Here is a 12,117-nt window from a genome sequence, read left to right as displayed (position 1 = left end):
ACAAAACAAAATGGAAAATTGGAATTGATCATAAAGTGCCTGAAAGTCCGCAATGTGAACTACTCGGCTCCCTCCCAGTGGGCCTCATTCACAAGCAAGAATAAACAGACGTCTAGCCAAGATCCACTTTTTTTTTCCACTAACCAATCAAAGTGAGGACTCCTTTCTTCTGTTTTTTTTTAGAGCTCATGTGGGTTAGCACACTCACTTCATTTGTGTGAAGCAAAAGTTTGTCATCTGCAAAAAATGTTTAATAATTGTAGATTTTTTTAAATGGCAAATTCATTGGTCACACTGAAGAATGTTCTTAATATTTCTCAGTCGATCCTTTGCCATTCAGGTCATGGTAACTGGCAAAAGTTGACTTATGGTGGTCAAATATGACATATGCTATATGCTAAAAGGCTAACGGTATCCATGGTTTGCGTCGCCGTTTTGTAAAGTATTTTCAAACCATCGGACAAAGACGACTGTTTTCACTTTTTATTCAACACAAGTGTGGCCACAAACCAAATCCAAATATAGCGAGCGGCAAAGTGAAGCCTGCTACCACACAAGGCAGGACACTTGTTTTGACAGAGAAGAAAAAAAAGTCAGCCGCTATCATCACAGTACTTGCGAAAGGAAATTGCTCCAACCATCTGACAAATCTCATTCACTTGCTTCATCCATCTTTCATCTCTCCTCACATCTTCTATATTGCACTTTATGACTGCTTCAAACTTCCACATACTCAGTCTTTTCGTAAAACATTTGCTCTTCACATACTGTATTTAGTTCCCAGGTGTCGGCGTGCTACTTTTGTCGATTCTAAAATGTTGACCTCATTCACTCGATCGTAAAAAACAACACAATCGCATCTCACAACTTATCTTCTGTGATAGGAAATGTGTCAAAAAATGTGAATTGAAACTGTGCAAAGGACAAGAAATGTGTTGGACATATTCTGGACATGTGAGCCACCAGATGGAGACACGCGACTGGTTCATACAGATTTGTGTGTGTTTTGTTTTTTTAAGTTGAAGGGCAACTGGCACCGTGTGTGTGTCTGCGCTGCTGTGTCTAGAGAAGCGCACATTTGGACGTTTTTTTCTGTGCGCTGCTGGTGATCTTCACCTCTCGGCCCGTGGGAGCCTTTCAAACAAAAAAAAAAAAGCAGAAGAGGACATTATTGCATCTGCCCATGTTGGAAAATCAAAAGTTTTCAATTGCCTTCGATAATATTTGACTTACAGGTTTTCTGCTGGACTTCTGAAGTATGTCTCTTGCCAATGACAGAAAGGACTACAAAATCAAAATAGAGACAGATAAAAAAATGAACACTCATGCCTGAATAGAAAAATCTCCTTTGCATTGCAGCTCACCTCTTCAACGTTAATACTGGACTTGGCGCTGGTTTCAAAGAACCTGATGCCGTGATCCTTGGCCAGCTGTAAACAACAAGCGTGACATAATTACACAGGGTCAGGATATAGATGGCAATCACTTCCTGTTTCTTATCTCAAGTAAACAGAATGCCGAGCCACTGAATGATTTCACCTTCCGCAAACAATTCCTCCCAGTGATCATCACTGTCAGCAAGTGCTCATACATGTCACTTGAAAAAAAAAAAAAGGCAACATATTTTTTTTTCGTCAGGGTCGGCTAACCTTTTCTCCCGTCTCCTTGGTAACCTTCCGCTTTGCCTCAATGTCACACTTATTACCGAGCAACATTCGACTCACCCCCGCTGATGCATTCTGGGAAAGGGGGCAAGGAAATTGATTGTTTAGGTCAGGTTGTAATATAGTAATATAATATAACTAATTTTGCTAAGTAAAATGTATTTATTTTATTTTTAGCCTCACTTCTTTGATGCTCTTCATCCAGTTCTGGATGTTTTCGAAGGATTTCTCGTCTGTGATGTCATAGACCAGGATGATGCCCTGGCAGAGGGCGAAAGAGAAGTCAGCTGCTTTATCTCTCGTGCCAATGGCACATGCCTGATCTTACCATGGCTCCTCTGTAATAGGCCGTGGTGATGGTCTTGAACCTCTCTTGGCCCGCCGTGTCCCTGCGTGTTGCAAAACAGAGTGGACAAGAAGGCAGGGCTGCACTTTTCATCTGCAGGGTGCATTTTTGAAAACGTTGGCAGGGAACAAAATGGCTGTCATCGGCTTGCCAAGAAAGTGTGCAGACGCAAGCAATGAATCTGACTTGAAGTGAGGGCTCAAGGCGGGATAGGAAATAATGACATTATTAAGCTAAGTGGAACCACTGACCAAATGAGTCTTGCTCAGGGTGCCGTTTAAGATTAGAGTGTCACAAAATTTAAAGTCCTTAGCGAAGTTTATCTTTTCCAATTCATCTTACAAGTGCTTAAAACGTCAAGTGACGCACAGTTCAAAACCCAGCATCATCTCTTACCATACTTGCAGTTTCACTTTCTTCCCGTCCACTTCAATAGTTTTAACTTTAAAGTCGATGCCTGAGAAGAAGGGGTAAACAATCAGTTAAATACCTCAGAGTTGTGTCCACCCACTCATGCGCACAACACATAGTGTAGCATAATATAGGTCACAGTCTGATGGGTGGGGAAAATCATAGCGAAAGATGGTTAGAAAGATAGGAATGGGTGTGGGTGGAAGAATGAGAACTGCGTGCGTGCGTCATATTGAATTGCGAGAGGAACAAAAAAAAGGGCGACAAAGATGAGATGAGAAAAAATAAAGTGGAAGCAGAGTGGGAAAAAAAGATTTATTTTTTTCAAACATACCGATGGTTGAGATGTAGGTGGAGTTGAAATTGTCCTCAGCAAAGCGAATGATCAGACATGTTTTGCCGACTCCACTGTCCCCGATGAGCAGCAACTTGAAGAGAAAATCGTACTTTTTCGCCATAGTTCAGAGACGCTCCTTCAAATCCTTAAAAGTTGACCAAAATCCTTCGTCTTTTCTTTTGCTGCAAAACTTCCCTCCCTTCTTTCTCAAACTTGACACCGGTAAACTCGGAACCCCCTCAGCGCCCCTCTTCTGTCCCGTTTGGGTTGACCAGCGTTGTTGACCAGTTATTCACATCCGCATACATCACCGCATGAATGTCGTCTCACTTTCAACAAAAGGGATCTTTTGAGTCCGTTTCCAAACATACCAAAGTGTCTACGTGTTTTTTTTTTCTGCCTCCCCCCAACAACAACAGAAAAAGTTGCAGTCGGCCCAGAGCTTACGTAGTGGGAGAGCTTCGTGGGAGTATCTCCCAGACAGGCATTACTGGGAAGCTACACTAGATGGCGTCATTTGATCGCTTTCGAATTTAGGTAGGGCGTAGTGAGCTTGCAAAAATATTTTCAGAAATGAGTAGATTGTTCAGAATTTTCATGTTTGTTTGGAAGGCCATACAGCACAGATCTAATTATCAGTATTTTTCACAATAGTTGCTATTTTAAACTATGATAGCGCAATCTCACCGTGGACGTACGCACGTACGTCATTCGATTTTCTATTTTATTTTATATTTTAAATATAAATAAAAGGTACACATTGTACATAAGATCGTAGTACAGGAAGAAAAATACATTTTTTTTTTAAATTAAAAGATTTGTTTCAAGGTCACGTGACGTGACTGGGAACTTCCTGTCATTGCGTCCTCTTCCGGTTAGTCCAAACAAGTCCAGACATGCCCGTAAGTACCGTTCCGCTTATTCGAGCAGTCGTTCGTCGTTTAAAAGTGTATAAACTGCAACAATAATTTCGGCACGAGAGTGTGTATTTGTTTTACTTTGGTGACATCGAATCGTCATGTAATGCGGAAAGAAGGAGCCGAGAACGAATGCAATATGGCGAGACACGTGGCCGACAAAGCAGCCCACGTTGTCGATTAGCGACGTTAGCTTCGATGTCTTTGAGCGTCTAAAGATTATAATACATGACCGTATTGAAACTTTAGTCAAACTTTATTCTGATAGCATTAATAAATTCCACACATTTAGAACATTATCCATGTGATTACAAACGAATATGAAGTTTATAAGCATTTATCTTTATTATGGTTATTGTGACGTCACATCATATTCTTTGTACTTGTAATTTGCAGCTCGCAAAGGATTTGTTGTTTCCCTCTGCCGAGGAGGAGAAGAGAAGACACAAGAAGAAACGACTCGTCCAGAGCCCAAATTCCTATTTTATGGATGTCAAATGTCCAGGTCTGTCAAAGAAGTTTCTGTTGTTTTGAAATATGTATTATGTAAACACATTGTTAGTTTTTGGAATCTTAAATGCGTAGTAAACTGCAGCTGAGGTTTACTATACTATGTTTTCAGGTTGCTACAAGATCACAACCGTGTTCAGTCACGCTCAGACTGTGGTGTTGTGTGTCGGCTGCTCCACGGTCCTCTGCCAGCCTACGGGAGGTAAAGCTCGTCTTACAGAAGGTATGCAACACTTTAGAGGCATCGTCTTTAAATGAAAGCATACTTTAAATTTTAAAAGCATCTACAAAAAACAAATTACGTTTGTTCCCTGTAGGGGGAGTCCTTACGACAGTTTAAAAAAAAAATGCTCAAATGCAAATTTAGTGTTTTCAAGATTGGTGTCTTCATTTATTTATTATTTCTACATGTGTAGCTTTCAACATTTCTTTTGACAATTCATCATTTTAAAAGTTTTTGCACACTAGAATCCCAAGGTTGGGGATGCTATTAGTCATTACAAAGTCTTTAAGAATCAAATCTTCACTCCAGCCTGGCGCTTTCAATGTTTCACTTGGTGTTCAGGCGGCGTGACACAGCCGATCCATACCCAATCCTTTTGAGAAGTCTTCAATCATTGCCTTTGTGTTGCCCTCTCATCGCATCCATCGTGAACTGGGTGTCAACTAAGGCAGACATTGATTCTTGCAGCTGTGATGGGAATTCATCATCTCTGATGCATTTCAAACACATTTAGCCGCAAGCACAAACCACGCCGCATTTACAGGGGGTGAAAGGGATCGCCTGCACCGGAATGTGGGTGCACGGGAAGCCCGGTTTGTTTGTACCGGAGCATCCTGGCTACTTTTGTTCTGTGTTTTGCTGCCATGGCAACCGCTGCCTTCCCGATGCACTGTATTTGTAGACGGTATGGAGGCACCTGACACATTTGTCTAGCTGTCACTCTGATCGGGCAGATGAAATTAGTGTCTGTTATCGATTCATTCTGTGACAGCTTGCGCGCGGAGATAAATGTGCAAATTTTGTGGGATTTGAAGTGGGCATCAACATTCAATCGCCACACTAATGCGACATCAAAACTTCCAGCAAAATGTTTTTTTAATAACCAAATGTTTCTGTGTTTTCATCTTCACAGGTTGTTCGTTCAGGAGGAAACAACACTAACTCGGATCAAAACGACTGTTGAGAACGACCCAAAGTTTTGGATGAAGTGCCGCTGCTGTGGTGTCGAGGAGGCCAACGCAGGAAAACAAGATCAGATGACACCAATTCCCCCGGGGAGGTATGGCCTGTTTCTGCCACATCCCCCCCAGACGCCACTTTATCACGGTCTTTAAATTAAGCCCAGTAGGTTTAATCGTTGTCATCGCCTAAGTGCTTTGTGTGCCCTCGCTAAATTGAGAGTTCAAATTAGCAGAACAATTAACATAAAGCCAGATTGAAGGCTTGAGAGAGCGAGAGAGCTCCCCATATCATCCGCTGAATAATAATTCCAAGCTTTTTCCGGAAAGGGAGACACACGGTGGCCCCACCTGGAGATTGCAATTCCTCGCTCCAATCATGCTCTTTGAACGATTAAAGACAAATAAATGCAACACTTAGATGACGTAAACATTTGATTTCAAGTAGACGTTTGCAGTCTGGCTTTTGTTGGCTGATGTGATGGTTCCTTTTTTTCTGGTTGATTCAGAGAAACCCCTGTCTTGGTTTTCATTTGGGCTTGCTTACAACACTTGACTTGACTTGACTATTAGATACTTGTGATATCTGTGTAAAGTTTTGAGAAACTTAAAATCTGCTGAAATTAAATTTGCTGCAATGTGTATTTAAAAGAAGAAAACATCTATTGGCTACACTGTTTGCCATTTTAACCATGTGACTGAAGCCTTATACCAAATTATTCACTTATGCAGTTTTTAATGTTACTTTAATTTATTATTACTGTCCTGTTCAGTGACCAAATAATAATAATAAAGAACTGGCTGATGTTGAATCTAATAGTGCTTGTTTTCTTACCTGCACTGCATGTTTAAATCGGCATCGATTGAGATGTGACGTTCATTCGAGTTAATTTATTTTCTGACGAATGAACTGCCATCTAATGAGTTCCAATACAAGAATTTTTTTTTGAAATCCTCAGTGCTGTTTGGCCACCTGGGCTGCAGTATAACACAAACATTCATGATTCATGGGTACAAATCTTGCCTCCGGCCTTCCAGTGTGGACTGTAAGTGGTTGGCTAGCGACACGCTCGTTATAGGAAAAACAGCATATCTAGATTTGTTTACACCATATCCCGTACCTTCCATCAATCAACGGCAAACAACAACACAGGTCATGTCAAGTCATCTCACCTTTCAAATTTGATTCCTTTCTCCAGGCAGAGTAGCTTTCCTTATCTGCCCGCATCTTGCATGCAGTTGCGGTAGGACGACCAGTCAGCGAGGACCTTACACGAGTGTAAAGGATGAAGGTAGACAGTCGTTCATCATCACTCGACAGGTATTGGGCCAAAATAAAATGAGCGGCCGGGAGGAGGATGTAAACGATGGGCAAACTCCACAGCCAGCCACCATGGCAGAGAGACAGTAAGGAAAATAAAAATGTTCTGTATTATTTATAACCATGCCCCATGTTCTGAGTAATTGTGTGATCAAACAGGTATAATATATATACATACATATATATTTATATATATATATATATTTTTTTTTAAATATATTTTTTCAATATATATCTTATGTTTTTGGGTGAGCCAACTAATGATTTTTTTTTTTTTTTCCCGAACCTTTCTGGCACATCTGCACAGCAGCCAATAGAACAGGAGAATCAAACAAATGCACTCAACATGTTCCCGAAGAAGTTACGCAATGTAAAGGAATATTATTCTTACAATTAGAGCTTTTGAATGATTGTGGTGAAAAAAATAGTAGCGTCAGAGTAGCCTTGAAGTGGAAAAGCCCACCAAGTGGAAATACTCTGTGGTGTCTGTCTACTCCTTGACTGCCTCCACAGGGCCAGGGGCTTCCAGCATGCATGCATGCATACACCTACACGAGTCTTTTCTCATACATAATACGGCAGCAAAGAGCTTCAGATGTGGAGAGAGCACAGTGAGAAGGTGCTTGGAAGTGAGTGTGTGGTTTGCTGAGGCCTCCCAGGTAGTGTCAGTGGAAGTGGCAGCAGTAGGAGTGCTGTCATGGGAGGAAGTGGCGCACAACTCCCCTGCGGGATCATTAAAAAATCACCCAATCATCTTTTGCCTTCATGCCGACTAAACTGTCTGAAAAATAGGTCAATTAAAAAAACCTCTACTCGCACCGGTATGTCCCCGCTGCACAAAGCTGGGGGGGGGGGGGGGCGGTGTGGGAGGCTGGCGTTGCCATGGAGATGATGTAATCGTCTGCACTGATGGGAACAAAAGTCTGTCCCTGCTACAGTGAGCAAAAAAGCCTACGATAGTGTTGGCTCGTGAGTGAACGATTCGTTCAAAGGAACGAATCTTTTCAGTGAACGAGAGTGAACGAATCACTTCCTAAGCGTTTTTTTTCCCAGTTCATATGACTTCAACCAGTAGGTGTCGGTAATGCGCATTGAACTGGTGCCACCTCGCCGTAAAACAAAACGAAGAAGAAAATGACGTAACTTCCCTTTCACGAACGAGTTGTGAATTGCATTTCCCGTTGACCAGCTGAACGGATGTGGGTGAGTGAGTGAGTGAGTGAGTGAGTGAGTGAGTGAGTGAGTGAGTGAGTGAGTGAGTGAGTGATTTGCATTTCCAGTTCATCGCGAGAACGGATCAGTGAGGGACCGAATCCTGACTTTCCCGTTCGCGAACGAGTCAACGAATGGGTCAACTGCCTTTCTTCCCGTGCATCACCGGATCAGTCAGTGAACGTGTTGCGTCTCCTGGCGTGAACTATGTAAGCCAGAATGTCGATTTACGATTTGCCAAGGAAAGAAAGAACCACCCACTTCTTTTATGCACGTTTTCTCCAAACTAACGGCTACCTTTATTGCATGAAGGGATGCGCCGTTCGTTATGCAACAACGGGGAGATTACGCTTCTCTTTGGGTACTCTTGATTTTATAACACTTATAGTAGTTTTAAAATAACGTGTATGCATATACATGCCTAAATATTATTATCCAAAATATCTACTGCAATTTCACATTAGACTGCTGGTTTGAAATGCACTTTTAATATGATGATTTTCTTTCCTCTTTTTTTTAAATAAACATTTATGTTAAAACTTGTCTGGTGTTTTATTCCTTGTTTTTATATTCGCCAATAAAAACATAAAAATCTGACATTTGTTTGACTGCTTTATATGACAATATGTGTTTTACGTTATATGAGTTGGTGTTCCTCAAAATAACAAAGGTCGGCATAACGGATTTTTTTTTCAACTTTTTATTCAAACACAAACACATTCGGTATAATAACACCATCAACTGCAATCCAACAAATACAAAATTAAAACAATGTCGGCATAACGTGTGTCGGCTGCCATAGCAGCAACGCTGTCTGTCACTCACTCCTTCGCGAACGAACCTGAAAATGGCGGTGTACCTAATAGAGTGTCCAAATGACGTCACAGATCAAACAGCCAATCAGAAAGTGGGGGTGAGGGCGGGTGTGGCACTTTTCACTTTCATTCAAGCTTTGGCCATGATTTTTTCCCTAATGAATTGGCCTGTTATTAGGAACACCTGAAAATGGCGGTGTACCTAATGGAGTGTCCAAGTGACGTCACAGATCAAACAGCCAATCAGAAAGTGGGGGTGAGGGCGGGTGTGGCACTTTTCACTTAAACCAGGGGTGTCGACCTCCAGTCCTCGAGGGGCCGCGTTCCAATATGTTTTCCAAGTTACCCTCGTTAAGCGCACCTGCGTGAAAAGTTTTAGCCCCTTTCACGTTCCGCAGGAGCTAAAACTTTTCACGCAGGTGCACTTAACGAGGGAATCACACGGACACTCCATTAGGTACACCGCCATTTTTAAGTGTACCTTATAACAGGCCACTTTATTAGGGAAATATCATGGTCAAAGGTCACAGGTGTCAAGCCCTAGTCCTCGGGCCGCGTTCCAACATGTTTTCCAAGTGACCCTCGTTAAACGCACCTGCGTGAAAAGTTTTAGCCCCTTTCACGTTCCGCAGGAGCTAAAACTTTTCACGCAGGTGCACTTAACGAGGTAATCACACGGACACTCCATTAGGTACACCGCCATTTTTAAGTGTACCTTATAACAGGCCACTTTATTAGGGAAATATCATGGTCAAAGGTCACAGGTGTCAAGCCCTAGTCCTCGGGGCCGCGTTCCAACATGTTTTCCAAGTTACCCTCGTTAAACGCACCTGCGTGAAAAGTTTTAGCCCCTTTCACGTTCCGCAGGAGCTAAAACTTTTCACGCAGGTGCACTTAACGAGGTAATCACACGGACACTCCATTAGGTACACCGCCATTTTTTAAGTGTACCTTATAACAGGCCACTTATTAGGGAAATATCATGGTCAAAGGTCACAGGTGTCAAGCCCTAGTCCTCGGGGCCCGCGTTCAACATGTTTCCAAGTGACCCTCGTTAAACGCACCTGCGTGAAAAGTTTTAGCCCCTTTCACGTTCTGCAGGAGCTAAAACTTTTCACGCAGGTGCACTTAACGAGGGAATCACACGGACACTCCATTAGGTACACCGCCATTTTTAAGTGTACCTTATAACAGGCCACTTTATTAGGGAAATATCATGGTCAAAGGTCACAGGTGTCAAGCCCTAGTCCTCGGGCCCGCGTTCCAACATGTTTTGTAAGTTACCCTCGTTAAATGCACCTGCGTGAAAAGTTTTAGCCCCTTTCACGTTCCGCAGGAGCTAAAACTTTTCACGCAGGTGCACTTAACGAGGTAATCACACGGACACTCCATTAGGTACACCGCCATTTTTAAGTGTACCTTATAACAGGCCACTTTATTAGGGAAATATCATGGTCAAAGGTCACAGGTGTCAAGCCCTAGTCCTCCGGGCCGCGTTCCAACATGTTTTCCAAGTTACCCTCGTTAAACGCACCTGCGTGAAAAGTTTTAGCCCCTTTCACGTTCCGCAGGAGCTAAAACTTTTCACGCAGGTGCACTTAACGAGGGAATCACACGGACACTCCATTAGGTACACCGCCATTTTCAAGTGTACCTAATAACAGGCCACTTTATTAGGGAAATATCATGGTCAAAGGTCACAGGTGTCAAGCTCTAGTCCTCGGGGCCGCGTTCCAACATGTTTCCCAAGTTAGCCTTGTTAAACGCACCTGCGTGAAAAGATTTTGGTCATTTCCACGTTCTGCAGGAGCTAAAACTTTTCACACAGGTGCACTGAAAATGGCGGTGTACCTAATAGAGTGTCCAAAGATGTCACAGATCAAACAGCCAAAGTGAAAGGTGCCACACCCGCCCTCACCCCCACTTTCTGATTGGCTGTTTGATCTGTGACGTCATTTGGACACTCTATTAGGTACACCGCCATTTTCACGTTCGTTCGCGAAGGAGTGAGTGACAGACAGCGTAGCTGCTATGGCAGCCAACACACGTTATGCCGACATTGATGTTTTAATTTTGTATTTGTTGGATTGCTGTTGATGGTGTTATTATACCGAATGTGTTTGAATAAAAGGTTGGAAAAAAATCCGTTATGCCGACATTTGTTATTATGGGGAACACCAACTCATATAACAACGTAAAACACATATTGTCATATAAAGCGGTTGACCAAATGTTTTAATTGGCGAATATAAAAACATGGAATAAAACACCAGACAAGTTTTAAAATAAATGTTTATTTGAAAAAAAAAAATCATCATATTAAAAGTACATTTCAAACCAGCAGTCTAATGTGAAATTGCAGTAGATATATTGGATAACAATATTTCGGCGTATATATGCATACACGTTATTTAAAAACTACTATAAGTGTTATAAAATCAAGATTACTCAAAGAGAAGCGTAATCTCCCCGTTGTTGCATAACGAACGGCGCATCCCTTCATGCAATAAAGTTAGCCGTTAGCTTGGAGAAAACGTGCATAAAAGAAGTGGTGGTTCTTTCTTTCCTTGGCAAATCGTAAATCGACATTCTGGCTTACATAACAACACGTTCACTGACTGATCCGGTGATGCACGGGAAGGCAGTTCACCCATTAACTCGTTCGCGAACGAGAAAGTCAGGATTCGTTCCCTCACTGATCCGTTCTCGCGATGAACTGGAAATGCTAATCACTAACTCGTTCACTCACAGATCCGTTCAGTCGGTGAACGGGAAATGCAATTCAAAATTCGTTTGTGAACGGGAAGTTACGTCATTTTTTTCTTCGTTTTGTTTTATCGCGAGGTGGCACCAGCTTCAATGCACATTACCGACACCTACTGGTTGAAGTCATATGAATTGAAAAAAAAACATTGCCAACAAATCAGTGTGTAAGACTGTAAGTGTTGTATTATAGAAAGAAACGTGTGAATTACCCGAGCCAATTATTATGTATATTTGGGGGGGGGGGGGGGGGGGGGGGTTGTGTAGTTGTATTGTTTGATGTATATGGGTTGTTTCCACGGGATGTTGTACTATAGAGAAAAATGTGTGCGTTGCCGTTGTCGACATTACCGTGTTTACTTGATTGTTTTTTGTCTGGTGTATTGCTTCGTTGTGTGTTATTGAAGTAAAAAAAAAAAAAAAAAAAAAAAAAAAGGAAACGGATCAGTGTGTATGTGTAAGGGGTGGGGGGGTGAATTGATTCTAAAGATTCAGTTCACTTAAAAGTACTGGAATGCACATCACTAGCCTCCGCTCAAGAACGGTGCTCATTTAAAGCTACTTGTACTCTCAAGCAAATGCTTTGTGCCAGAAAGGAACTCACGTCAGTTTAACCCGCAGGGTTGGTGTTTGTTTAAT

The 12,117-nt window shown here is 42.1% G+C and overlaps 2 protein-coding genes across 2 annotated transcripts; one reads left to right on the top strand and one right to left on the bottom strand.

The window, feature by feature from the left end:
• Nucleotides 1–469: 469 nt before the first annotated feature.
• On the bottom strand, nt 470–3,253 carry rab13 (RAB13, member RAS oncogene family). The gene is made up of 8 exons (XM_037274634.1): nt 2,756–3,253; nt 2,407–2,467; nt 1,993–2,053; nt 1,848–1,925; nt 1,650–1,739; nt 1,365–1,430; nt 1,234–1,284; nt 470–1,134 (listed from the first exon to the last, which is right to left on the bottom strand). Exons 1-8 carry the CDS (start codon nt 2,877–2,879, stop codon nt 1,063–1,065), a joined length of 603 nt encoding a protein of 200 aa, XP_037130529.1. The 5' UTR covers nt 2,880–3,253; the 3' UTR covers nt 470–1,062.
• A 305-nt stretch (nt 3,254–3,558) lies between these two features.
• rps27.2 (ribosomal protein S27) lies at nt 3,559–6,184 on the top strand. Its single transcript, XM_037274685.1, has 4 exons — nt 3,559–3,660; nt 4,072–4,180; nt 4,298–4,408; nt 5,322–6,184. Exons 1-4 carry the CDS (start codon nt 3,655–3,657, stop codon nt 5,348–5,350), a joined length of 255 nt encoding a protein of 84 aa, XP_037130580.1. The 5' UTR covers nt 3,559–3,654; the 3' UTR covers nt 5,351–6,184.
• The last annotated feature ends 5,933 nt before the right edge of the window (nt 6,185–12,117 follow it).

This window comes from Syngnathus acus, chromosome 16 (genome assembly GCF_901709675.1).
Source record: "Syngnathus acus chromosome 16, fSynAcu1.2, whole genome shotgun sequence".
Lineage (NCBI taxonomy): Eukaryota > Metazoa > Chordata > Actinopteri > Syngnathiformes > Syngnathidae > Syngnathus > Syngnathus acus.
This window is presented reverse-complemented; position numbering and strand designations above follow the sequence as displayed.